Below are 25,512 nucleotides of genomic sequence, written 5' to 3'. Positions count from 1 at the left end.
GTCTTATTGCTCACACCAGCCCTGGCCTCGGTTCTGAAGTGACGGTGTTGCAGCTCTTGCAAACAAAAAAGCAAACAAAGTCCAAAAAAAACCTAAATATATGCGTTGTACTTGAAATAAACCTAATCAAAATATAACAACCCACAACTATGTTCCTTTTTAGAAAGAAATGATATCTGCAAGAATATTCAGTCAGGATTTAGACCGTACCATAGTACTGAGACTGCTCTCATTAGAGTTACAAATTATTTGTATTATCTCGCTATTTGTTTTTCTCGATCTTAGTGCTGCATTTGATACTATTGACCACAACATTCTTTTAAATAGACTCGAAAATTATGTTGGCATTAGTGGAATTGCATTAGCATGGTTTAAATCATACTTATCTGACCGTTATCAGTTTGTAGCAGTAAATGAAGAGATGTCTTATCGATCACAAGTTCATGGCGTACCACAAGGCTCAGTACTAGGACCGCTGCTGTCCACTCTGTACATGCTACCCTTAGGAGATATCATTAGGAAGCATGGCGACGATACTCAGCTGTATATTTCTTCACGCCCTGACGAAACTTACCAATTCACAAAATTAACTTGTCGGTTAGGAACCTCTGTGTGATCTTTGATACCAATCTCTCATTTGAAAGTCACATGTCTAGTATCTATAAAACCGCATTTTTCCATCTTAAAAATATATCTAAATTACGTCATATGCTCTCATTGACAAATGCGGAACAATTAGTCCGTGCGTTCATGACATCAAGGCTAGATTATTGTAATGCTATTATGGGTGGTTGCCCTGCAGGCTTAATAAACAAATTACAGTTGGTCCAAAACACAGCAGCTCGAGTTCTTACCAGAACCAGGAAGTATGACTATGTTAGCCCTATTCTGTCAACACTGCATTGGCTCCTATTAAACATCATATAAATTTTAAAATATTGCTGACTACTTACAAAGCACTAAATGGTTTAGCTCCGCAGTACTTGAGCAAGCTCTTAACGCATTATAGTCCTTCACGTCTATTACGATCTCAAAATTCCGGCCAGTTGATAATTGAACGCTGGCGGTAGATCCTTTTCCTATTTAGCACCAAAACTTTGGAACAGTCTTCCTAACATTGTCCGGGAAGCAAACACACTCAGTCAGTTCAAAGCTAGACTAAAAACACATCTCTCTGACCTAGCATACACATAACACATTATAGACACATTCTATAATTCAATGTTAGGCTTCATAGATCAGGTCAGCCGGAACCGGGAACACTTCCCATAAATCCTGATGTACTCATTACATCAAAGAAGAATGGCGTCTACGCTAATATTAGTCTCTCTGTTTATCCCGAGGTTTACCGCAGTCCGCCGGATCAAGGGCGTATCCAGATCTGATGAAGGACCTGCGCCTGGACACGACGACAACGCAGTCCTGAAGTGTCAACTAGTCTCTCCCTTGTGAAGGCCTCCTTCCCTTCCCTTTACCTCTGTACAGATAAAACGTTGTCGGGATAATTCCGGTTTGCGTGGCTACGCGGAAGCAATAAAAATTCTGTATTATAAATTTTAAGGCCAGACAAGTAGTTTGTTGAGGGTTGGTTTGTAGGGAAGGACTACACGCCTGCGCACATATATTCAAAAGCGTATACCTATAGACAGAAATTGTAATATGCATGTGCACGCCATCAGCGTTCTCACAGGTTCGCGTTTTTGAAGTGTGCGCAGTAATTCATGATAAAAGTGCTTGAAACAGCTCTGCGGGGGTTGACGCCCAATGTAATGACGAACACGGTTGCCCAGTCCTTTTTGTTTGAACCGCGAAAGGCGTCAATTGCCGTCATTACGTTTTGCGTCAAGTTCAAGGGTTAGCTACTCTTGTGGCGTAAATCGATCCGTACGGCTGTCTGCCGGAAGCTATTATTTTAGTCGATAAAGTTTTAAACATGGATATTTTTCTTACACAAACGCTTCACTTCAGAAGGCCTTTATTAACCCCCGAAGAGCCGTTTCGAGCACTATGAATAGATGCACTTTAATGGACTTTTAATGGAGCCAGGACATTTTTTAATATAAGTCCGATTGAATTTGTCTGAAAGAAGAATGTCATATTACACCTAGGATGGCTTCAGGGTGAGTAAATCATGGGCTAATTTTCATTTTTGTGTGAACTTTCCCTTTAAGTTAAGATGCTTTTGCATAACAGCCTGTATGATTCTTCGATCTAAAGTCACCATGAAATCTTCCCTATTGTCATTCTTCCCTATTGTGACGTATATATCAAAAACGGCTGCACAAACAACAACAAATGTAGGACGGGATTTGATTTGTCTATGGGGAATTTATTGGATGTATATATATTGTGGTTTGCTATTAGTCAATCTCATGTGAGTGACAGGTTGCCCCGCCCTTGCGCCAGTAGAGAGAAGAGATGTCAATGCAAGAGGGAGAGGAAGTTATTTTAATTAATATGAGGACACATGTATTAAAAAACAATAATAATGATGTACACGGATAAATCATTTATAATAAAAAATTACAGCAGTTTTCCATAAATAAAAAATAAAAAAATAATAATTGTCCATTTTGACTTGATGGTGACTTTAAATCATGAAGCCTAACACCTTTTGAATCATATGTTTAAAGTGCACTGAAATGAATTTTTTTTTTAAATTAAACTAAATGGAATTAAAAATAAACCTATAAATGTTTGATTATTATTAAATGATTGCTATTTTGTTTGAAGAAATTATTTTTATGCACTGCATACAGTATGTTATATTGAATATGCTAATTAAGAAAGATAAAACTACTATGAAAATATTTACTAACTCAAATGAAGCAGCAAATACTGTTAATATTTGTATAATTTCATAAAATGGGTCCTGTATGGAGATCACTGTACTTTCCCTTCCTCCATATATGGAGAAAGGAAAAGTACAGTGATCTTTCCATCTCTCCATAGTAAGGGAGGATGACGTCGACAAGATCTCTAAAGTGGGGAGTGAAAAGGGTCCAGAAGAAAGGGCAGGGGGAATAAAACTCGCGATAATATAATGAGAGATGAAGACAAATGATAGCTCGTTTCAGATCCGTTCGACTGACATTATATGGAGGTCTGAGGGGAAAAAAATAGGATCTACGCTGTGCTCATAAGGATAACAGAGTGACGCGTATAAAAGTTTAAAGAGCAGCCTAGGAGAGAGTCTAGAGCGAGCTTGAGATTTTCATCTCATTCTTGGTTGCAGCCTCCACTGGACAGCAGCCGTAGGTATGTGAACCACTTCTGAAAGGAACGTGAATTTGTGGGATTCTATATGAAATAATTCAGTTTGAGATAAAAGTGGGTTGTTTTGAGCTTGCATCTGTTGGAACATTTGAAGCATTATCTTAGAAAAAATGAAGTCAGCGAGATATCAGAGACACCTGGTATTGTAACAGCAGAAGAGAATGGAGCGAGAACAGTTTGACCTTCAAAGACTGAAAGTTTTAAAGACCTCTCTATATGCAGTTAGAGACGATGGTTCTAATCGATTAAGATCTACTAATGTATATCTTTATTCTACAGAATGATGACGAGCAGCAAAACGACTCTTGCCCTCCTTATCTACGGGCTCCTCGTACAATGCAACGTGTGTTCGCCTCTGAACCATCCGAACATCAGGTACGGAAACTGCGCATCTGTCTTGGCGAACGCGCGGAGATCTCGACCATCTTGTGGATTTCGGATAGTGCAGCTGGACGGCGAAACAGAATTTTTGGCTATTAAGGCTGTTAAAAAAACGCAGATAGGCTACACGTTTTATTGACAAATGTCACACATTTTCAACAAATCTTGTTTTGTTGGCTAAACACTCTTGAAAAATAAACGTTCTTTATTGGCATTGTTCCATGAAGAACCTTTAACGTCCATGGAACCCTTTCAATGCACAAAAGTTCCACAAAAGGTTCTTCAGATTATTAAAATGTTCTACAAAAAATGAAATGAAAGGCTCTTTGCATGGGGAACCCAAAGGCATGATTGGAACCTTTATTTTTTTAAGAGTGTATGCTACCTAATGAGAAATGATTACGAACCATTTTAAATAAGTATTAGAAAGGCAAAAGTGTGACGCGCTTAGGATGTATTGGGCTATACTCATTTTTTTCTTTTATTGACATGATTGTAAATAATTCTAAAAGACACGACTAATCTTTTGATCTTTTCCGACTTATGGCGGATTTCACAATACAAAAAATATATAGCACTGATAGCCTATTAATTAGCTTAAGCAGTTTTACAGAAGTATCTCCTATATCTTGTTATTAAAGGTTATAGACTAATATAGGCTACATTCATTTAAATAGGCTACTTAAATATTTAGAGCATGTAAGAATAAGTCTTGAAAGTGCAGAGTGACCTTATACTTCACAGTAATTACTTGAGAATGAATGACTTCATGTCTTACAGAATGGAGACTGCAGGATTTGACGAGGAGGGCAAGGGATTAACGGATCTGACCTTTGACAGTGACCAGATCACTATTCGAAGCTCTCCTTCAGTCACTGAAGACGCATACACGTTATATAGTCCTTCCTCGATAAGGTGATTATACTTTTCCATAACCCGGACTCCATTCTTTTTTCTAGACATTCCCAAAACGGGATAGCCTACTCTATTGCCTGGTTATGTTTGTTTATTACTGTGATTGTTCTAGTTACAAAGGCATTCGAGGCTTGTTTGCTTGTTTGAGTTGTGTCGAGTTGAATTGCGAAATAGAATAGCCTAATAAAAAATGTTTCTCAACGACCGGCTTGAGGATGTTACGAGTGCTATAATTTGGGAATATTGCAGCTATAAGGCTGACCTATTTTTAAACCTTCACTGAAACGTTGTTGTACAATCTGGTATTTTGTCACGCAGATTGGAAAGGCATGCTGACGGGATGTTTAATAAAGCCTACAGGAAAGCGCTTGCTCATTTATCAGCGCGGAAATACCTGCATACACTGATGGAAAAACGCGTGGGGTAAGAACAGCTCCTTTCTCTCCACCTGTCTTGCTCTCTCTAAAAATAAATATGGCTAATTTGGTTTAGGGTTAGTTGCTATGCTAATTTATAGTTATTACTATGTATCCAGTTATCAACATTCATTAGATTTGTGGAAGAATAAGAGGGCGTTCACACAGGACGCGTTCCGTTCGTTCTTCAGAATAACAGTAACGTTTCAGTAAAGTTTTCTGGACTTAAATAATGTTCTCAAAACATTAGAACTAAAATGATACACTGTTTATACAACTTTTTTTCCCCATGAATCATTTTAGTTGGATGTTCGTGTAACATTTTTTTTTAAATGTTATAGCCTACTAATTGTTTCAGAATGTTCAGAGAACATTCAAAAGTCGCTTACGATACCAAAATATTTGTAGAACGATAAAATGGAATGTTCCCTTAAATGATTCCACAGAATAATTCTTAGAACATATTTTGTGTTAGCTAGGATAACGAACCCTGTGTGAACAGCCTATTGTCACTTTTTTTTCTTTTACAAAACTTATTATTTTTTATATATATTATAAAAGTTTTTATGTACAAAAGCATATACAACTTATTTACTAAATGAAACAAAGTTGTTTTGTATTTTTTTTTTAAATGAATATTTGCACACTTAAAGGGACAGTTCACCCAAAAATGAACACTGTGTCATCATTTACTCACTCTCAAGTTGTTCCAAACCTGTATGAATTTCTTTCTTCTGCTGAACACAAAAGAAGATATTTTGAAGAATGTTTGCAACTAAACTATTGTGGGGCACCATTTAGTACTATGGAAGTCAAACTCCGTCACTCTTCAAAATATCTTCTTTTGTGTTCAGCAAAAGAAAGAAGTCCATACAGGTTTGAAACAACATAAGGGTGAGTAAATGATGACAGAATTTTCATTTTTGGGTGAACTATCCCTTTAAATCCAAACAAATGTGACTTTTTTTTCACTAAGTCAGTGTCAAGTGTTTCTGTAATATCCTGGGTTCTAGAACGCTTTGTTCTTTTTCTCTAATACAGTGGAAGGACCACAATAGATGACGACAACGAGCCGCTCTCAAAGCGTCACTCGGACGGGGTTTTCACGGACAGCTACAGTCGCTACCGGAAGCAAATGGCCGTAAAGAAGTATCTGGCCACGGTCCTGGGCAAAAGGTATAGACAGAGATATAGAAGCAAAGGACGGCGGCTTGCCTATTTGTAGCCTTTTTCAAATTGGTCTCTAACTATCATGTACATGTACAGCTCTTGTAGCAAGTTAGTCATCACTAAGACTACTATGATGATCATTTGATCGCACCTGTGTCCTTTATAAACATGTATTTATGTATGAAGTAAAGACATTAAAACGAATATTTTGATAATAATATTGTTTTTCTTTTGTACTGAAGCACCTGATAATGCAACGATATGCCTTGTGGACCAGTCGTTTAGTTTGAACAAAATAACAATTTGTTTGTTTGTTTATTAATTCATGCTTGCTTCCATACTTTGTCTATTAAATACATCAGCCTGAATATGAGTAAATAAATAGTCTCAAAGACAATCATTACATTGAATGATACCTTCCTTCTTTCACTCCTGAAATTAAGAAAGAAGTTTTTTTTATTTACAACAGCCCTGACGATATAGATTTGCTACAAGACATATGCTTTGGTGAGCTCCCGGATGAGATTAAGGCAATTTTGTTGGATTGGCTGAGACAGTTTCCTCCTGAATTCCCGGTGAGTTTCTACGGCTCGGTGAGGAATGCCTCTCGTCCCTTCCACGCTCTTTTACTCACGTCAAGTTCTTCTTCCCACTGTCATCTATGGCTAAAAATCTCACAAGCCGTTCAACACGGTTTCCTTTCTTGCACACACCTTTCAAATATTATTAATACCTTAACTTCTATATATGTATCTGAAAAAAATGAGCTCTTTCCTGTGCTTATAAACTTAAATTAAATCTGCATCTTCAAACACTCTTTTTTAAACACTGTCCAGTCCTTCCTGCTTTTCACTGAGCATGCATCTGTTCCCTTTTGAAATCTCACAAAAGGAACTGAAGTCCCTGTCTATGAATGTGTGTGTCATGTGCATTAGAATTGAGTCCAGTGGTTCAGACCTTCACTACCTTCAGAAAGTCTGGGGTGGGTAAGATTTGTTCATGTTTTTGAAAGAAGCCTTCAATGCTCACAAAGAAATATTATTATGAAATATTATTACAAATGAATATAACTGTTTTCTATTTGAATATATTGAGCTTATTCCTGTGATGCAAAGCTGAATTTTCAGCATCCTACTCCATTCTTTAGTGTCACATGATCCTTCAGAAATCATTCTGATATGATGATTTGCTGCTCAAGAAATATTTCTTATTATTATCAATGTTGAAACAATGTTGTGCTGCTTCATATTTTTGAGGAATCCTTTTTCCAGGATTCTTTAATAGATAGCATTTGTTTAAAAATCGAAATATTTTGACATTATAAATGTCTTTACTATCACTTTTGATACATTTAATGCTGTATAAAAGTAAAAAACAAAAACTACTGACCCCAAACTTTTCAAAGGTAGTGTATATATGGAATTTAAAAATTTCATAGAATTTCATTCTTTTCTTTGTTCTGTTTTCTCAGTTTTCTATCTTTCTCATATTGCACTCTTCTCATATCAGTGTCAAATGTCTGTTATTTGTCCATTAAGCTGTTAATCAATGGAGATATGCGTCTCTGCATTTTGAAGTTCAGAGTTACCATTTTCTGTCACATCTACTGTATGTGGTTATAAATATCAGTAATATAGGAGCTTGTTGGGTATGACATAAAGAGGTATTCTGTAATGATCCAAGACAACGAATTTTCCCAAAGGTCAAATGAATGGTGCAACGGTTTGAGGTAAAACCAACTTGCATAATTTACTCTGATTCTGCAAGTCTTTGACAACGTTATATATGCTTAAGCTTGTCAGTGATATGTACATGTTTGTTTGCATGTTAGTAAGTGCAAACATGTGAAACCAATCTGTGTTTAATTCTGCATTCTCCTGCAGGCTTTGTGACACAGGAGACAGCTAAGCGGCTTGGGTGCCTTTGCTTCATCTTTATAATGGCCACCAATTTCAGATGGCATATTAGTGGCCCTCCAAATGCTGCAATCATCTGCTCACACACCTCCTATTTCTCACATAGCATCATTTGTTAAAATGCCACCTGGCCCTGCCTTTCCATTTTTTCCGATTGAACTTCTTTATGCATAGTGTGTAGTTATCTGTACAGCATTCATTAAACATTCTCAACCTTGAAACGCATTTTGTGTGCAGAGACTGATAGTGCCCAAAGCCTTACTTAAATGTTAAGATAAATCTCTGTGTCTTGTGTTGATCATTAGTACAATATAACACATGGGAGCCACACAAGGTCACCATTATATATGTAAGAAAAAAAAAAAAAAAAAAAAAAAAAAAAAAAAAACTGTGTTGTAAGATTTGTATGAATAAATTTTTGTAAACAATACAATTTCGTCTAATCTTTGAAACTCTTCCTAAGTTATGGGGAATGACATGTACTCAATAACACAAGAATTTGTGTTATTGTGTTACAATACAATAACTATAATTGTGTTATTGTATAATACAATAATTGTGTTACAGTAAAGGACCTGTTGCTCGCCATGTTAAAAGTTCGCTCTTCTCTCAGACACACTGCGCGAGCGGCAGCAGCGGGAAAACGTAGTGGGCGTGGTCAATCTGTCACTTCGATCCAGGGTGACCAATAGAAAAGGGCCTTTCATCCTGGTTGGTATAGAGACCGCCCACTGAGACAGCTTCATTTCGCAAGTAAAACTTTTCAACTTGCAAGCAAAAGATTTAGACCCGCAAAAAAGACAGCAGAAAAGAGAGAACAATTTGTACGTTTGTGATGAAAAGTGTTCGGAATGCACAAAGAAAAATAAAGGTTTTCAAAGATTTACATGCACTGCAAATAATTTTGTTATCAACTCAAGACTTTTTTGCAATATTTTATTTTTTTTAATTACAAAATAATTAGTTTTCCTCTCAAATGCATTATGTTTGATTGAATAAAAAAGACACAAAGGAAACTCTATAGAAGTGAACCATAAATACATGTACAGTACAGTAAATATAATACATTTGCAAGATCCCATATCTTCACAATCAAAATGTAACATGCCATCAACAAAAATTCCAGAAACTATATGATGCATCAGATAATAAAAAATAAAAAAAAGCAGAAATATTATAAGATTAGCACAGTGCCGCCCTTTATTTTGTGATGAAAATGAGGGTTTCATACTAATGCTGTAATATAATACAAAGACATATTTAATTGTTTACCACATTTAAAAGTAAAGGTTCTATACATGCAAGGCAAGGCAAGTTTATTTATATAGCACATTTCATACACTATGGGAATTAAACGTGCTTTACAAAGAAAGGAATTAAAATAATCACACATAAAACATAAAAGCAAGGAAAATTAAATCAGTTATAAAAGGAATTAAAAGAGTAAAAAATATGATACATAAACTTCTCATCTGGCAAAACACCGGTGTATCATATTTTTCACAGCTCCCAGTTTTACTCTTTGTTTTCCCATGGTGATTACACCGCGTCTGTGGTGTTTTTTCCGTGCCGCCCTTTATTTTTTGATGAAAATGAGTTTCATACTAATGCTGTATAATACAAAGACATATTTAACTGTTTAGAAGAAAAGGTTGTAGAACCTTAAAGGATTCTTTTTCATTTTTCATTATCATTTATCATTATGGATTTACTTTTAATCAAGTGATAGTTCACCCAAAAATGAAAATTATGTCATTAATTACTCACCCTCATTCCATTCCAAACCTGTAAGACATTCGTTCATCTTCGGGACACAAATAAAGATCTTCCTAATGAAATCTGAGAGCTTTCTGTCTCTCCATTGACAGCCTATGCAACTACCACTTTCAAGCCCCCCAGAAAGGTAGTCAAGAGATCATCAAAGTAATCCATGTGACTCCAGTGGTTTAACCTGTTTTATCTTGGAGTTTAATATTTTGTTAATAAAGTGGTAAATTGTGCTTATTTTGCACAAAGCACTTGTGTCGCTTCATAAAATTGAGGTTAAACCACTGGATTCATATGGATTACTTTTATGATGTCTTTACTACTGTACCTTTCTGGGGCTTGAGAGTGGTAGTTGTGTAGACTATCAATGGAGGGACATATATATATATATATATATAGAAACCCACTGAACCCTTTTTCTAAGAGTGGGAGCCGAAAGTATGGCTGACAAAGAAAGGCGAAAGAGAAAGAACATGTCTACGAATGTGTATGTATTTGTGTGTATTCTCAGGCTGTGACTGGTGTTATACAGAGACACCTGGATAAGGAGAACCTTTTAGTTCCCGTCAGAACAGATCAGAGCTAATAATCTCACATTGGACCCCTACAAAGTTGTAGCACAGCAGGCAAAAACACTGACCTTTACAATCTCTATTGCATGTCCGTTTAGCTAGTTGACTGATCGCATGTAAACATGCATTTTACACAACGTCAGAATTTTGTAATGTGGGTTAAACAGGATGATTGGTATTAATTTTATTTAAAGGTGTTTGGTGGCTCGCCAATGTGATTGAATACTTCTAATAAATAAAATAAGTAAAGAAGAATTTATATATATATATATATATATATATATTTATATATACTGTATATATATATACATATATACATATATATATAAAAAGTAGAACTGACAGTTCTTCAGTGTCATATTTCGAAGAAAACCAAAGGTTTGCCATGAAGACAAATGGGCCAAAATCAATAGCTGTTTTTCCAATGAGCCCAACGAGTCCCAGAGAAGAGTGTGATATCACGAACTGGGTGTGGCACTAATGCACGCTCAACACGTGACTTGATTAAAATTCATTCTCATGCGTTCTTGTCAAATGAGTCATGCATTTATCTGTCTCTCTCTCTCTCTTTCTCTCTCTCTCTCTCTCTCTCTCTCTCTCTCTCTCTCTCTCTCTCTCTCTCTCTCTCTCTCTCTCTCTCTCTCTCTGTAATCATTATTGCATATACACAAATACTTTAAATGCGGTGCTCCTACAAGCCTCCATTGTTAATATCAACCCAGGCTCATTGGGAAACAAGACTGTGGCGACATTTTTGCATTATGATTTTGCATTGCTTCTTGCATTTTCAAAGCGAAATGTCTATTGCTTGGTGCTAAAAGCACGTTCAGTTTTATCCAAAACAGATAGGCCCTGTGCCAAATGGCACACTTCATGTGCACTTGCGGGTGTCCCATTTGTCATTTTAGGTTTCAGAAGGGTGCTCCTAAGCGCTCACTTTGTGGCCGATAACATCCTTGGAAGGTCGCCTTCGTTTCGCGTCCTTCATTCAGCTCATTTTGAAGGATGCATCAAGTGTAGTCTCAGCCTCAGATGTCACACCCATGGACTGTTGGCTGAATGAATGTCTGATGCATTATGTGCCCCACACTTTGAGAACCACTGCCCCAATGAAAGAAGAACTCTGTTGAATTAATCATTTATTAGATGCATGCCTGTCCGTTATCGTATGGACTTTAACATTTTCATACCCCTAAACATGACGTGGAACAAAACAAACTGTGATTGGTTGCTTTACATGTCGGTCCTTGACCAATGAAAGCTGCGATGAAGTCCAGACCCTCTGCCGTCAGTCTGAAGGACTGAATGATGCTGCAGACACCGTTTGTGCACGAAGGTACCTCATGAGATTGATTTCGGACAGACTTCTGAGGCAGCATAACGGTTTAATGATCTACAGCAAAATAGAGGGAGCTTTGGTGATAACTTAGCAAATATTTAAAGTCCCCATGTAGTTAATAATTTTATCCCTTGAAACTCATCTTTGATCACCAAAATTACATATTTAAAAGTTTTTTCCTCTATTTTTTTTATTCATGCCTCAAAATAGCTTGAATGTAATTACACCCTTGCTTTATTTCGTATACGTGGATCCATGAAGATGCAAATAAGCCCCTCCTCCACTCACTCATTCAGGTTCGTCTACAAGTCGATGTATCAGAATGGTAATGCATTTTATGTTGCTATCGCTCTTTACAACATTGGACACATAACGGTTATTAATATGATTAGCCTTTGGCTTGACTACGTTATCAAACCACTAATAATGTGTTGCTAATGTTACACAAACCATGTTCCCGTTCTCCATCTCAGAGTCCGACAGCTGCCTTCTAAAAATCTGCGGTAACACTTTATTTTACGGTGCCCTTGATACAGAGTAATTACTTAATTAGGTACTTAGTAATAGACGTTGTAATAACATGTAACAAAATGTACTTAACATGTAACTAAGTTATGGAACAGCCTGTACTTACAGATTGTAATTACACATATGTAATAGGCAGCTACTGTTACACATGTGTAACAAGCCGAGTTGGATAAGGTTTATAGATACACATGAAGTACACTTAAGTACATTCTAGATACACTTTATTTTACGTAGCTTATACCTGTGTAATATTATGTAATTACAATGTAATTAGGAAACTACTGCATGCATTTAAGCTGTGAACTAGTGAGTTAAATCAAACTAAGGCAGAGATGGATAAGGTATGTATACACAAAGTACACTTAAGTACATTCTTGATACACTTTATTTTACGTAGCTTATACCTGTGTAATATTATGTAATTACAATGTAATTAGGAAACTACTGCATGCATTTAAGCTGTGAACTAGTGAGTTAAATCAAAGGCAGAGATGGATAAGGTATGTATACACAAAGTACACTTAAGTACATTCTTGATACACTTTATTTTACGTAGCTTATACCTGTGTAATATTTTGTAATTGCAATGTAATTAGGAAGCTAATGCATGTATTTAAGATATGAACTAGTGGGTTAATGCAGATGGATAACATTTGTAGATACACAGGAAGTGCACTTAAGTACAATCTTGATACACTTTATTTTATGTTACATACAAGTAATGCTACAGAACATACACATTTACCATGTGTAACTGCAGACCTTAGTAGCCTAACATATTTAAGTACTTGTTGTTACATTGTGTTATACTAAGTACTTTCTTACATAATTACAGTGTACCAAGTCCGTAACACGTATGTAACAGACTCGGCTTGTTACACATGTGTAACAGTAGCTGCCTATTGCATGTGCGTAATTACAATCTGTAAGTATAGGCTGTTCCATAACTTAGTTACATGTTAAGTACATTTTGTTACATGTTATTACAAAGTCTATTACTAAGTAATTAATTAAGTAATTACTCTGTATCAAGGGCACCGTAAAATAAAGTGTTACCAAATCGGCTTCCATAGAAAGCTTTGAACAACTCAGAACGTCAGTGGAGAAAGGCATATAGTTCATCATAACATCGTAGCAACATATATAATTTCCCCGCTATATTGTTAAATGTTCCTGATTTTTCATATCAAGAAATGTATACCAGGATAACCTGGTTTCTCTTGAGACTCCCCTGCTGGTTTGGCGTTAATGATATGCTAAAGCCCGTCCTGCACATTGACGTGATTGGTTCCTAGGTAGTTTGTGACATCAGAAACACTGGCGATTTTAAACTGCATTCTCCTTAAAACCGCAGTCTTTTTTCACTGCAGTTTAAAGGAAAAAATACTCAGCAATGGTGCTGACTTATGAATTTGCACATGGTTTGTCTTAACGTATATTAAAAACACCACGTAGACAAACAGTGAGGAAAATAAGTATTTGATTTTTTAACTATTTATTTGTATGATACAGCTGCAAATAAGTATTTGAACACCTGTCTATCAGCTAGAATTCTGACCCTCAAAGACCTGTTAATCTGCCTTTAAAATGTCCACCTCCACTCCATTTATTATCCTAAATTAGATGCACCTGTTTGAGGTCGTTAGCTGCATAAAGACACCTGTCCACCCCATACAATCAGTAAGAATCCAACTACTAACATGGCCAAGACCAAAGAGCTGTCCAAAGACACTAGAGACAAAATTGTACACCTCCACAAGGCTGGAAAGGGCTACGGGGAAATTGCCAAGCAGCTTGGTGAAAAAAGGTCCACTGTTGGAGCAATCATTCGAAAATGGAAGAAGCTAAACATGACTGTCAATCTCCCTCGGACTGGGGCTCCATGCAAGATCTCACCTCGTGGGGTCTCAATGATCCTAAGAAAGGTGAGAAATCAGCCCAGAACTACACGGGAGGAACTGGTCAATGACCTGAAAAGAGCTGGGACCACCGTTTCCAAGGTTACTGTTGGTAATACACTAAGACGTCATGGTTTGAAATCATGCATGGCACGTAAGGTTCCCCTGCTTAAACCAGCACATGTCAAGGCCCGTCTTAAGTTTGCCAATGACCATTTGGATGATCCAGAGGAGTCATGGGAGAAAGTCATGTGGTCAGATGAGACCAAAATATAACTTTTTGGTCATAATTCCACTAAACGTGTTTGGAGGAAGAAGAATGATGAGTACCATCCCAAGAACACCATCCCTACTGTGAAGCATGGGGGTGGTAGCATCATGCTTTGGGGGTGTTTTTCTGCACATGGGACAGGGCAACTGCACTGTATTAAGGAGAGGATGACCGGGGCCATGTATTGTGAGATTTTGGGGAACAACCTCCTTCCCTCAGTTAGAGCATTGAAGATGGGTCGAGGCTGGGTCTTCCAACATGACAATGACCCGAAGCACACAGCCAGGATAACCAAGGAGTGGCTCCTAGCCAAGGAGAAGCATATCAAGGTTCTGGCGTGGCCTAGCCAGTCTCCAGACCTAAACCCAATAGAGAATCTTTGGAGGGAGCTCAAACTCCGTGTTTTTCAGCGACAGCCCAGAAACCTGACTGATCTAGAGAAGATCTGTGTGGAGGAGTGGGCCAAAATCCCTCCTGCAGTGTGTGCAAAAACTACAGGAAACGTTTGACCTCTGTAATTGCAAACGAAGGCTACTCTACCAAATATTAACATTGGTTTTCTCAGGTGTTCAAATACTTATTTGCAGCTGTATCATACAAATAAATAGGTAAAAAATCATATATTGTGATTTCTGGATTTTTTTTATTTTTATTTTGTCTCTCACAGTGGGCATGCACCTACGATGACAATTTCAGACCCCTCCATGATTTCTAAGTGGGAGAACTTGCAAAATAGCAGGGTGTTCAAATACTTATTTTCCTCACTGTATAAACAACATTAAACACTTGATTTTCACCACGGGGTCTTTAATTACTACAATGGTAATTTCTTGCTAGAAATGACATCAAAAGTGGAAAACGTTGAGCGGGACACAAACTAACGCGAGGCTAGTTCTAACACACTTGTTTTAAATACATACACACATGCTAGCATGATGAAACTTAGTGTATTTACTAGTTGCTATATCAACACTAGAGAAAATATTGCGTGTGTGTATAGAGAAAATACCCGTGTGATTTTATTTTGTCAGTTTTTCATTCGGTCACATTCACCACAATTCACAACAGTTGCACAACACTACAGTTCAATTTCAGTATTATTGGTTATATGTGTATGTTATATGTGACAAAGTGGCAAATAAAGTGGCAAAGTGGCCGTGGCCGGTGGCGTGATTGATAATGAGCATTGATAATGATTAATACGCACCTGTCTCGTATCTCTCACGGAGGAGCGGCGACAGTGAAGATCGAGAGAGGACCAGGCCTGGACTTATGTTGTGTTTTATGTGACAACAGTTGTCTGTGAGGGGCTGCGGTCTTTTACTTTCATTCTGTATTTGTTTATTTATTTATTTATTAAAGTCTTTGAATGTTCGCCAGTTCCCACCTCTTTCTTTCTACAACATCTAACTGCATTACTTACAGGGTCTTTTTAGACCCATGTTGTGCATTAGAAGGGGTTTGCATAGCTTGTGCATCAAAGGATTAATGCTTCGCTAACCAGCAGAAGACACTAGCAGGGTTTAAATCCCAGTTGTGCAGGTGGGGATTGTTGTAACACTGTGTTACAATGAGCCCCTATTAGAACTATGCAATTCTGTTCTATACTTTTATAAATTCTATTGAGAAACTATGAGAAAAAGGTGAATAAAGACTGAGAGTCCATGGTCAGAATTTATTCATTATTATTAATTTTTTAACTATGCTGTATAGCTGTGTTTTCTGGTGTGTTCGTTGTCAAACTCCAAAAAATTATGTTTAATTAAAAATGCCATTATTTTATATACAAAAAGTTAATAATTGTATTTTATTGATAAAATATTTTAGTATGTCTTGTATATATATATTTTGATTAGATCAGATAACGTTTTAAGCTGTCATATGGTCATGTTACAATACGTCCCTCACATGTTACAATGTACCCCACCTATGGGGCATGTTGTCACATTTCACTTCACATTCACATTATTCACATTATTTCGGGGTAAATCATGAAAAAAAGGATACATTCTATTAACTACTACACTGTCACATTCTAGCATTTTATCTGAGGAGGACAACACGCTTAGGACTGGACTATAAGTTCTCAATAGGATGCAGCTTCAATTTGAGAAGCACCCATTAACATTTTATTACGTTGGTTGTTGTTTGTTTTTTTTTAGACGAAAAATAGGTATTTTACTGCTACTAGTGTCCATGTCAGAAAACTGCAGTGATATATGTATAGGTGTTTTTTGAGTTTTGCAAAAATAGCCACATAGAGCGTTCTAGAATGATGTTACTTCCCTGAAAAGTGGTTGTTTATAAAATGAAGCAGAGTACTTCAGTGGCTACAACAACAACAGCAAATAAATATAGTGGCACCATTTCCAAATCTTAAATAATAAATAAAGATGGTGCCACAAAAATGAGTCTCTTTCTGAAAATGAAAGTGCATGTGATTGAATTAAAGTGCCTTAAGGGAAAACAAGCTCTTTCTACTTCCTTTCTCCTCTTTCTACCTTCCTTCTCCCCTTCTTCAAACATTGGCTGTTCAGGTAAATAAACCAGCCTACTGGAACAGAAATATTTATTTGCGCATGATAAATTGCCTTTGTCTCTTTCTTATCCTCCACTTCTTCTTTTCCCGCTCTCGTATTCCATTATCTACTCGTTTTAATCACCAGCTTAATGAGCATTTTAATTATTAATTTCCACAGCCAGTGTGTGTGTTTGTGGGCTGGGCAAATGCAGCTAAGTGGGTGAATTTGTGTTGGGCTCTATGCTGTAATATTGATCAATGGGGTACATGCATAAGGTGTCACTGTCAAACTCTTCCATTTTTATTTTCAAGAGTTGGCACATCCTTATGAAATATTCATATGAGGGCATCCTCTCTGCACTCATCACGCAGAGAGCTGGTCTCATTTAATACCTCTTGTACTTAAGAGCTGTGGCTCTTCAGTGCCAGTGTGATCTCACTTGTCCAGCAGGACCAATTAGCTATAGTTATTTCCAGCTGAAATGAACACTAGTGGCAATAAACACACACATTTGGTTACAAGGGCAGATGAGATACGAGACCGGTGCGGCACGCAGGTGATGCTCATCGATCACGCCACCGGCCTCGCTACGTTCTCACGGCACTCAGCCTCATCCAGCTCGCCATACTCTTCTTTTCACAGCTTGCACAATAATACTATGTTACAACCTCAATACACTTTTACCATTGCAAAGACCACTCGATCATCCAGGTTGCACTACACAACATCAAGAAGATCAGGCCTTTCCTAACTGAGCATGCAACACAACTTCTCGTCCAGGCCCTGGTCATTTCTAGGCTTGATTACTGCAATGCTCTTCTGGCTGGACTTCCATCATGTGCAATTAAACCTCTACAAATGATCCAGAACGCTGCAGCACGTCTTGTCTTCAATGAGACCAAAAGGGCCCACATCACTCCTCTGTTCATCTCTCTGCACTGGCTACCTCTCGCTGCTCGCATCAAGTTCAAGGCATTGACACTTGCCTACAGATCTATCACAGGCTCAGCTCCCTCCTACTTTCACTCGCTCTTACGTGTCTACATCCCTACCAGAAGCCTACGGTCTGTCAATAAGCGAAGGCTCGTGGTTCCATCACAGAGAGCCAGAACATTCCAGCACATTCTCATTCACGGTTCATTGCTGGTGGAATGATCTCCCCACCCTCATCTGGAATGCAGAATCCCTGTCACCTTTCAAAACACAGCTGAAAACTCATCTCTTCCACGAGCACTTAACCTCATTTAATTTCCTTTTCCTTGATTTCCTCCCTTGTCTGGCTTATGCTATAGCAATGTCTGAAACTTTGTATTTTGAATACTGATCGCGCAACTGGAGTTTCGGTCTTGACCCAGTTTCCCAGTTTCGGTCTTGATTGCGCAACTGGAGTTCAAATAAAGGTTCTTGAAAATGGCGATGAATCGTGGCGGGACGCCATACAGGTGAAGAATACTCCACAGCAAATCCCAATGGACACTATCAAAGGCCTTCTTGAAGTCGATAAAATGAATGGAAAGGGACCGCTTGAACTTGATGGACTGCTCAATGATATTACGGAGGTTGAATAGTGACAGCATCCTAATAATCCTGCCACTGTCTGCGTTTTAAATGTTAACCAAACAACAAAGGAGAATAAATAAATAAGTTCACTCACTGCTCTTGAACTTTAAAAAGGATATGAAACCTATGCAGAGTTATTTATTTGATTAGCCTACTTTATTAAATCACGGTACCTGAAAACTATTAGAACTGGCTGAAGAGCACTTCATTGTATTGTATTGTGCTTTTGCTTTTAATTTGATTGTTTGTTCTTATTTTATTACTGACTGTTTACTTGTCTTTAAAAAATGTAGGCTATTAAATTTATATTAGTTAAGCTAGTAGTTTTAGGTGTCAAATTGGAATAGAGGAATGTAAATTTTCACTGGTATCAAATATTTTGGTCGTGGCTGGTATAAAATATTTCTGGCCGGTAAATTTTGGCACCGGCCATTGGCAGAATTTAAGCCCTGCATATTTAATCAAAATTAGCTACATCTGTATCTCTTTCTGTCTTTGTTTCCACCCACATCTCTTAAATAAAAACTGTGCCTTATTTCAGATATTAAAAACAGTTAGGTGCTTTTAACGTGTCCTGTAGTACTATAGTGAATCCCATCATATTGAAAGTAATAGAGCATTTTAATCAACTGACATAGTTCTGCGCCACATCAGTTGGGTCATACCGTGTGTGTGTAAAAATACCGTGTGTGGGTGTATGCATTAACCTTCATGTAGAGATTTCCAATTCTATTATTGGAAAGTTGTGAATGACGCAAGAGTTTAAAAGATTACTTTACCAAAGGCTATTACGATCAACATGGACAACATTCAACAATAAAACGTTAATTGTGGGTTAAGGACTGAAAGAGCTTCGTTTGGTATTTACATTTACAACACAATATTACAATACTGCAATACTAAGTTTTCAATAAGCACTTTATAACATCTGTGATTGGCTATATATATTTACTCAGCAAAGTTACATAAAATCTAGTGTACACACACCTACAAAACCATTTTTGAATATATCTAAATGTAATATCCTGTTATGGTAGAGACAATATTTTTATGGCCACAGAAAGTCCACTTCAATAAAATCCTTGCAGTGATGTAATAAAACGACTCCCAATGAAAAGCAAACAAACTTATATCAGTGTTCATAGACAAAGAGAGAAATACCTCTTTGAGAAGTTTAGTACTTTTCAGTATCAGTGTTTACGTGGTGATCTGAGAAGCAATATGCTTCTCAATTGGTTTTTATCATTTATCAGACAGTAACTTGCGTTTAGACTTACATTTATTTAAAGGTTTGCAGAGAGCTGTCAACAAAGCTTTGTTATAAAAGATAGCTGACTCAGGACAGTAAAGGGCAAGGGTTTGAGATTAAACAGGATAATTAACCTTTAGGAGGTCATTACAGAGGAATAAAAGACTCATCTTGCTGGAAATGTCAATGGTATAACATTTGCAGGAAAGAAAGAAGCCCTAATGACCGAGACCTTATCCAAAGAGAAGTACTCTTTCTTCTGCTACACTTTCACCCCCTCTAATTGTCAGCCCCTTAACTTCTTTCTTTCCTTTATATTTTTCACCATGATTTACTTTTTCTCACTGAGGTTTTGTTTTAACATACGGTCACATCTCAGGATCTTCCTTTTGATTCTTTTCCTCTCCTTGTGTCATGTCAGTGTCTTTGACATGAATATGAAATAGCAATTACAAACCATTTTACTTACATGATGTGATGTATTTGAAAAGTGTTCAATACCGTAATGGGCACTTGATGTCCAATGTAAATATGGAATAATAACATGAAACGGAAAATATGAGGTTTCTTAGAACCACATCAAAGCTCATTATTGCAAATTAACAGTCACCGCATTGCAACAATCATGCACCATTTATTTATATGGAACACAAATATTAGGAAAAAAAAGGTTATATTATAATTTTTAAAGTCTGCATTTAACGGAAGTTGAGATAGTCTATTCTTCCCTGTTGTGATGTATCCTCAAGTGAACTGGCTTCTCGAATAAGAAAAAATGGGGAGGGGTTTGATTTTGTTCATGAGGAATTGATTGGATGGTTGTGGTTGTCGTAAATCTTGAATGCTAAATCTAGAGGTTTAAAAGGATGGTTCGGACTTCGGAGTAATTTACAACCTAGTGTCCTTTGCACCATTGGCTGCGTCCCAGTCCACTTTTAGACACGCACTTGCGAACTTCCCTAAGCACTTCCCCTCGGGGAATCCCTGCCGCCATTTTGAAGTGCGTTCTACTTCATGAAATGGACGAGGGAAGTTTATGGACAGACCCTCGTTCCCTCGATTTTGACCGAGGGAGCGAATCAACTTCATATCAGGCATGTCCCACAATGCAGGACGATTGTGACGTCACCACATATCTCGTCTAATCACCACCACAACAAACAACTCTATGATATATTAATTATAATTTTTTTAAACATTTAAAACAACCCAAACACACCTATATACATTTGGATGCTGCATTAAACTAATTCCTAAAGGGAAAAAAATGTAAAGTTAAATTTTAAATAACACTTGCCTGATGGCGTATGCTACCGCTAACCCGGACGTCGAGGTCACTTCAGTGATTTGGTAAAAGCCTGTAAAAGTCCTGGCAGAAAGCGATGCATTTTTATTATTTTTAAAGTGTTGACAACTTAGTGTTAATAATTGTTGCAATCTGGTACTACCAACAAAATATTAGTGCATTCCTGGAACTGGGCGTCGTTACACTACATCCTTATGCATCGCTTTCTGCCAGGATTTTACGGGCTTTTCCAAAATCACGGAAGTGACCTCGACGTTCGGGTTAGCAGTAGCATGAGCCGTCAGGCAAGTGGTATTTAAATAAACTCCTGATGTACAAACTTTCTAATGCCTCGTTTTATGAGTACAGAACCTATGTGTACTACTGTAGAAGTTTGGTACCATTCTGGGCATTATTAGTGGGGTAATTTATGAGATACATCCTTGGATCCATTAGCGCCTGCACTAAGCCATACGGCTGATCTCTAAATAAGCTCTAACTTTAATAATGTTCGACCAAGGGAAAAAAGGCTTCTGGGGGGTGTTTGGCTTGAGGTCATGGTGCAAAGGACCCTAGGTTGAAATTACTCTGAACCATCCATTTAAGTTTGATCTCTTTTCAAAGACGACACTTGGCAAATTACTTCTGAAGTGAAAAAGTTTAAAAAAGTGAACTTAAAAAAAGTTGCAGAACTTTGCATGTATTGTTATGAAAAATGCACAAACTATTTACATTTTTTTCCAATGAGGTCATTTGAAGCACAAGTGTGACTATTGTTTTCAGGACCATTTAACCTTAGCACCAGAGGGTTAAAAAATAATAACGATGTGCATGGATAAATCATTTATTATAAATACTGCAATATTCCTTTAAAAAGTAAGAATTGTCCATTTCACGGTGAGTATAAACCTCATACTGTGTTTGTGTGACAGGTCACGCTATAGGAGGCTAATTGGCTAACGTTAATGGCATTTAACACACTGTTCAGAATGAGCAGATGATTGCACTGTGGGATACTGAAACACAAAAATAGGATCAGCAGCTGCATGCTGGGAGAAATACTTACCGGTCTGATTTGAACTCTACCACCAATCAACAAAGAAGGACATCTTCATGGCATACCAGTTAACCAGGTTGCTAATAGTTCCCTTGTAACATTCGTTTTTTGAGAGTTGTTCTTACTGTATATAAATTATTTATAAAACATATTATTATTATAAATTATGAATAAAGTATACATAAAAAAGAATTTCTCCAGAATGACTGCTGCAGTTGCCACTTAGTACTGTAAGTGATGATGCATTTTTGTAAGCCAAAAGCCAGAAAGGAGTTAGCATTTTAGCACTTACGCTTCCATCGTCCTGAGGTCAATGGGTTTTTGATGTTAAAATCTTTGAAATTAGGTTTGTGGTGACCACAAGCTCAATATATGTTCATGTTTTATTCTACAACATAAAAATACATCAGTAATACCCCCTTGGGATGTAAAAAAGCTTTTTCTTGATTTGAATAACAAGTGGCTAACGTTAAATGGGAAGTCAGAGGTTGATTAAACGTCATCACAGCGTTCTCATCAAACTCATCTCACTAGTCCACTTTTACAGCCTCGTTGTGTTTATAATCACGCTCTTGCAAACTATTATGATTTATACTTTCAGGGAAAATGTTTTTAAAGACTGAAAGAGTTGGAAGCTTAAGTGATGGTGATGTTGAAATCATGTGACCGTAGTGTAGTTCGTTACTTCTGTCTTTGTATTCAGGCACATATGCTTCATATGTGAAGATTATCATAATGTACAAAACATGTAAGAATCACAGAGCTTGTTTTCTGCAATAATCCAAAAGCCAATGGAAAAATCCTGTTAATCTCGCATAGGTCACATCATTTTGTTATCTAGTGTGCTGATGCTTTTCCTGGTCGTCTTGTAGAAAGAGCTGGAACATATTCATAATTTACTCAAAACGCGTGGTTGGCACTAAAACAAAGACGCTTCCTCTTTTACAGGATCCTGGAGGTGTTGTGAATAGTGATGGCTTGCATGGAGGACGTGCTGTAAAAGGAAGAGCTTTTCACATGGAACTATGTGGAAGTAAGTTACATGTTGTTCAACTTTATAAGATGCCTGTCCTTTCTTATTCATGCGTTGAGCAACACTTGAGCACAAGAACAAGTCCAATTTGACAGGCTCCCAATTATTCTTTATCTGCAGTTAGAGGAAACTTCTTTACATGAGCTGTCCTTGTGAAAAAGAAGTGCGCTTAATTGTATTGAATGTGCAACTTGCAAATAAGTGAACTTGCAGACAATTTAATATTAATGAAATAAACTAATACTTAAAGAGCACACGTTTATGACTAAGTCACCTAAGTACAGTGTCAAATTAAACGTTTTACTTTACCCATAGGACAAGAGGTTTGAAGAATGGATGGACTTTTAAATCAGATGTTAATAATCTTTAAAGTTACAATTAATAACATTTATGGTTAATATATTTTAGATGCACTAAACTGCAACTTGCAACAAATTACATTTAATCATTCTTTAGTTTACCATAAAAACTTGACAGTTCACTTTAACCATATTTCAAACACAAATGAAGGTATTATGAAATAACGTATAAAAATGTACTTAAGTTCAAAAAAGAAATTTCAGCTTATTGCATTTATAAATTTAAACATTTTCATTTCAGTGCTATTAACATGCAATTAAATCTGAAAACATTCAGCTTGCACTTGAGTTTTTTATCTTAAAGAACATAATTTCTATAAGTACTCTTTTTTATGCTAAAGTGTATTGCTTTTTCACCATGGTGTGCAGCAGTGAAAGTGAATGGACTGTGAAGTAGTGTGACCATGATATAGAAAGAGATATAGTTCACCAAAATGAAAATTCTGTCATCATTTACTCACCCTCATTTTGTTCCAAACCCATAACTTTCCCTCATATTTGGAACTAAAATAAAGATATTTCTAATATTCCCCCATTATTTTTGTCCATCCATTAAAAAAAGTCCACACAACTAAAATGTTCACGCTTCAAAAAGTGCAAAAAGGTATTGTAAAAGTAATCCAATTGAGTGCTTTAGTCTTCTGAAGAGATATGATTGCTTTATATACATATAAACAAATTTAATTTCAAATATGGTAAACACAGAAACTCCTTTTGCTCTTCACATATTTGTTTTGTGTATAATCACATTCTTGCACATAAATGACCTAAATATCCACAAAACTAGTTATACCAGGATACATTTTCCAGTCTAACACACAATACACTACTGTATAGACATACAGTAACAATATGACTTTCTATAAAACTGCTTAGAAATGATGTGTATTGTGAAAAGACTTGATTTTGTATGTGTGTTTACATATATTTGAGCACAAACTTCCTCTGTATTTCCTTTCACCGTAATATGTGAATTAAAACAGGAAAGAAACATTAAACATTAAGAACAAATCCTGGCTTATAAATGCGTGTACGCAAATGTTTTGGCAGACAGATGCAGATAAAATATTGACTTCTTTCCTCACTCTGAGGCATCTGGTACTCCAGTGGGAAGCACATGTCCTGATCAACACGCATAACCACAAGGTTTGCTGTGTTTTGTAACTGAATTATTGAATTTGTGTTGGAATGTAACATCAAAGCAGATTTTTCTTTTCTGTGCGTGCTTGAAATTATATTTGACATGAGTTTTATGAGTGATTTTTATTAGGACTGTATGGTTTCGTATGATTTCGTATGATATCAACAAGCAACACTTTTTACATTATGATCTGGACTAACATGCATGGCCAGAAAAGATATTGGTTGAAAATGTTCTGATTCTTTATTATTGTTATTTATAGTTGTGTTCTTTTGCTCTTTAATGTCAAATTAAAAGTGAACGTCAACGAGTGGATCTCTGAGCTGGTGTGAGTGAGTGGAGGCGGGGCTAATTTGCATAAATGAGGCAAGGGTGTAGAGTTACATTCAAGCTATTTTAAGGCATGACGAGGAAAAAACATTTAGATATTTTATTTGGGTGATCAAAGATGACTACAGGGGGGCTTTATTTTTGGCATACATTCAATACTGAAAAAAAAGTTGCTTGAACAAAGATTATTTAGTAGGATGAGTCACAAGAATACTCTAAACATGTTGCTAACAAAAGTTGCTTTGATGACCTTATTTAGATCCAAAATTTGTCTAAATGTTGTCCTTAACTTTGAAACTATTATTTAAAAAATGACCATTGCTTTGCATTTACTGGCTAAATGTATGCTGCAGCTGTCATTGTCACTAGCTGTCATATGTTTCAGAGTTCATATTGAATTATTTGTTGATCATTACCATTGAGATTTGTGTTGAGTTGAGGTATATGTATATCTCACTGCAACATTTTTATGCAATTTATTTGCCTATCAGGGTAAAATGTTTGTTTTAAGAGGCTAACAATGTTCA

At 36.7% G+C, this 25,512-nt stretch overlaps 1 protein-coding gene across 3 annotated transcripts in view; it reads left to right on the top strand.

The window, feature by feature from the left end:
- Nucleotides 1-8,496, top strand: part of adcyap1a (adenylate cyclase activating polypeptide 1a) — a 41,534-nt gene extending 33,038 nt beyond the window's left edge. Inside the window, exons 1-7 of one of the 3 annotated variants that reach the window (XM_079865421.1) lie at nucleotides 2,975-3,258; nucleotides 3,556-3,651; nucleotides 4,438-4,572; nucleotides 4,891-4,995; nucleotides 6,030-6,164; nucleotides 6,628-6,733; nucleotides 8,042-8,496. In XM_079865421.1, coding sequence (XP_079721547.1) covers nucleotides 3,557-3,651; nucleotides 4,438-4,572; nucleotides 4,891-4,995; nucleotides 6,030-6,164; nucleotides 6,628-6,733; nucleotides 8,042-8,050 — 585 coding nt within the window. In that variant the 5' untranslated portion in view covers nucleotides 2,975-3,258; nucleotide 3,556 and the 3' untranslated portion in view covers nucleotides 8,051-8,496. Of the gene's footprint in view, nucleotides 1-2,974; nucleotides 3,259-3,555; nucleotides 3,652-4,437; nucleotides 4,573-4,890; nucleotides 4,996-6,029; nucleotides 6,165-6,627; nucleotides 6,734-8,041 lie in introns of those variants that run through there. The other 2 variants (XM_079865420.1, XM_079865419.1) reach the window with 2 other exon arrangements.
- Nucleotides 8,497-25,512: the final 17,016 nt, after the last annotated feature.

This window comes from Squalius cephalus (assembly GCF_949319135.1).
Source record: "Squalius cephalus genome assembly, chromosome: 3".
Taxonomy (NCBI): domain Eukaryota; kingdom Metazoa; phylum Chordata; class Actinopteri; order Cypriniformes; family Leuciscidae; genus Squalius; species Squalius cephalus.
The sequence above is the reverse complement of the archived record's forward strand: the minus strand, read 5'-3'. Positions and strand labels throughout refer to the sequence as shown.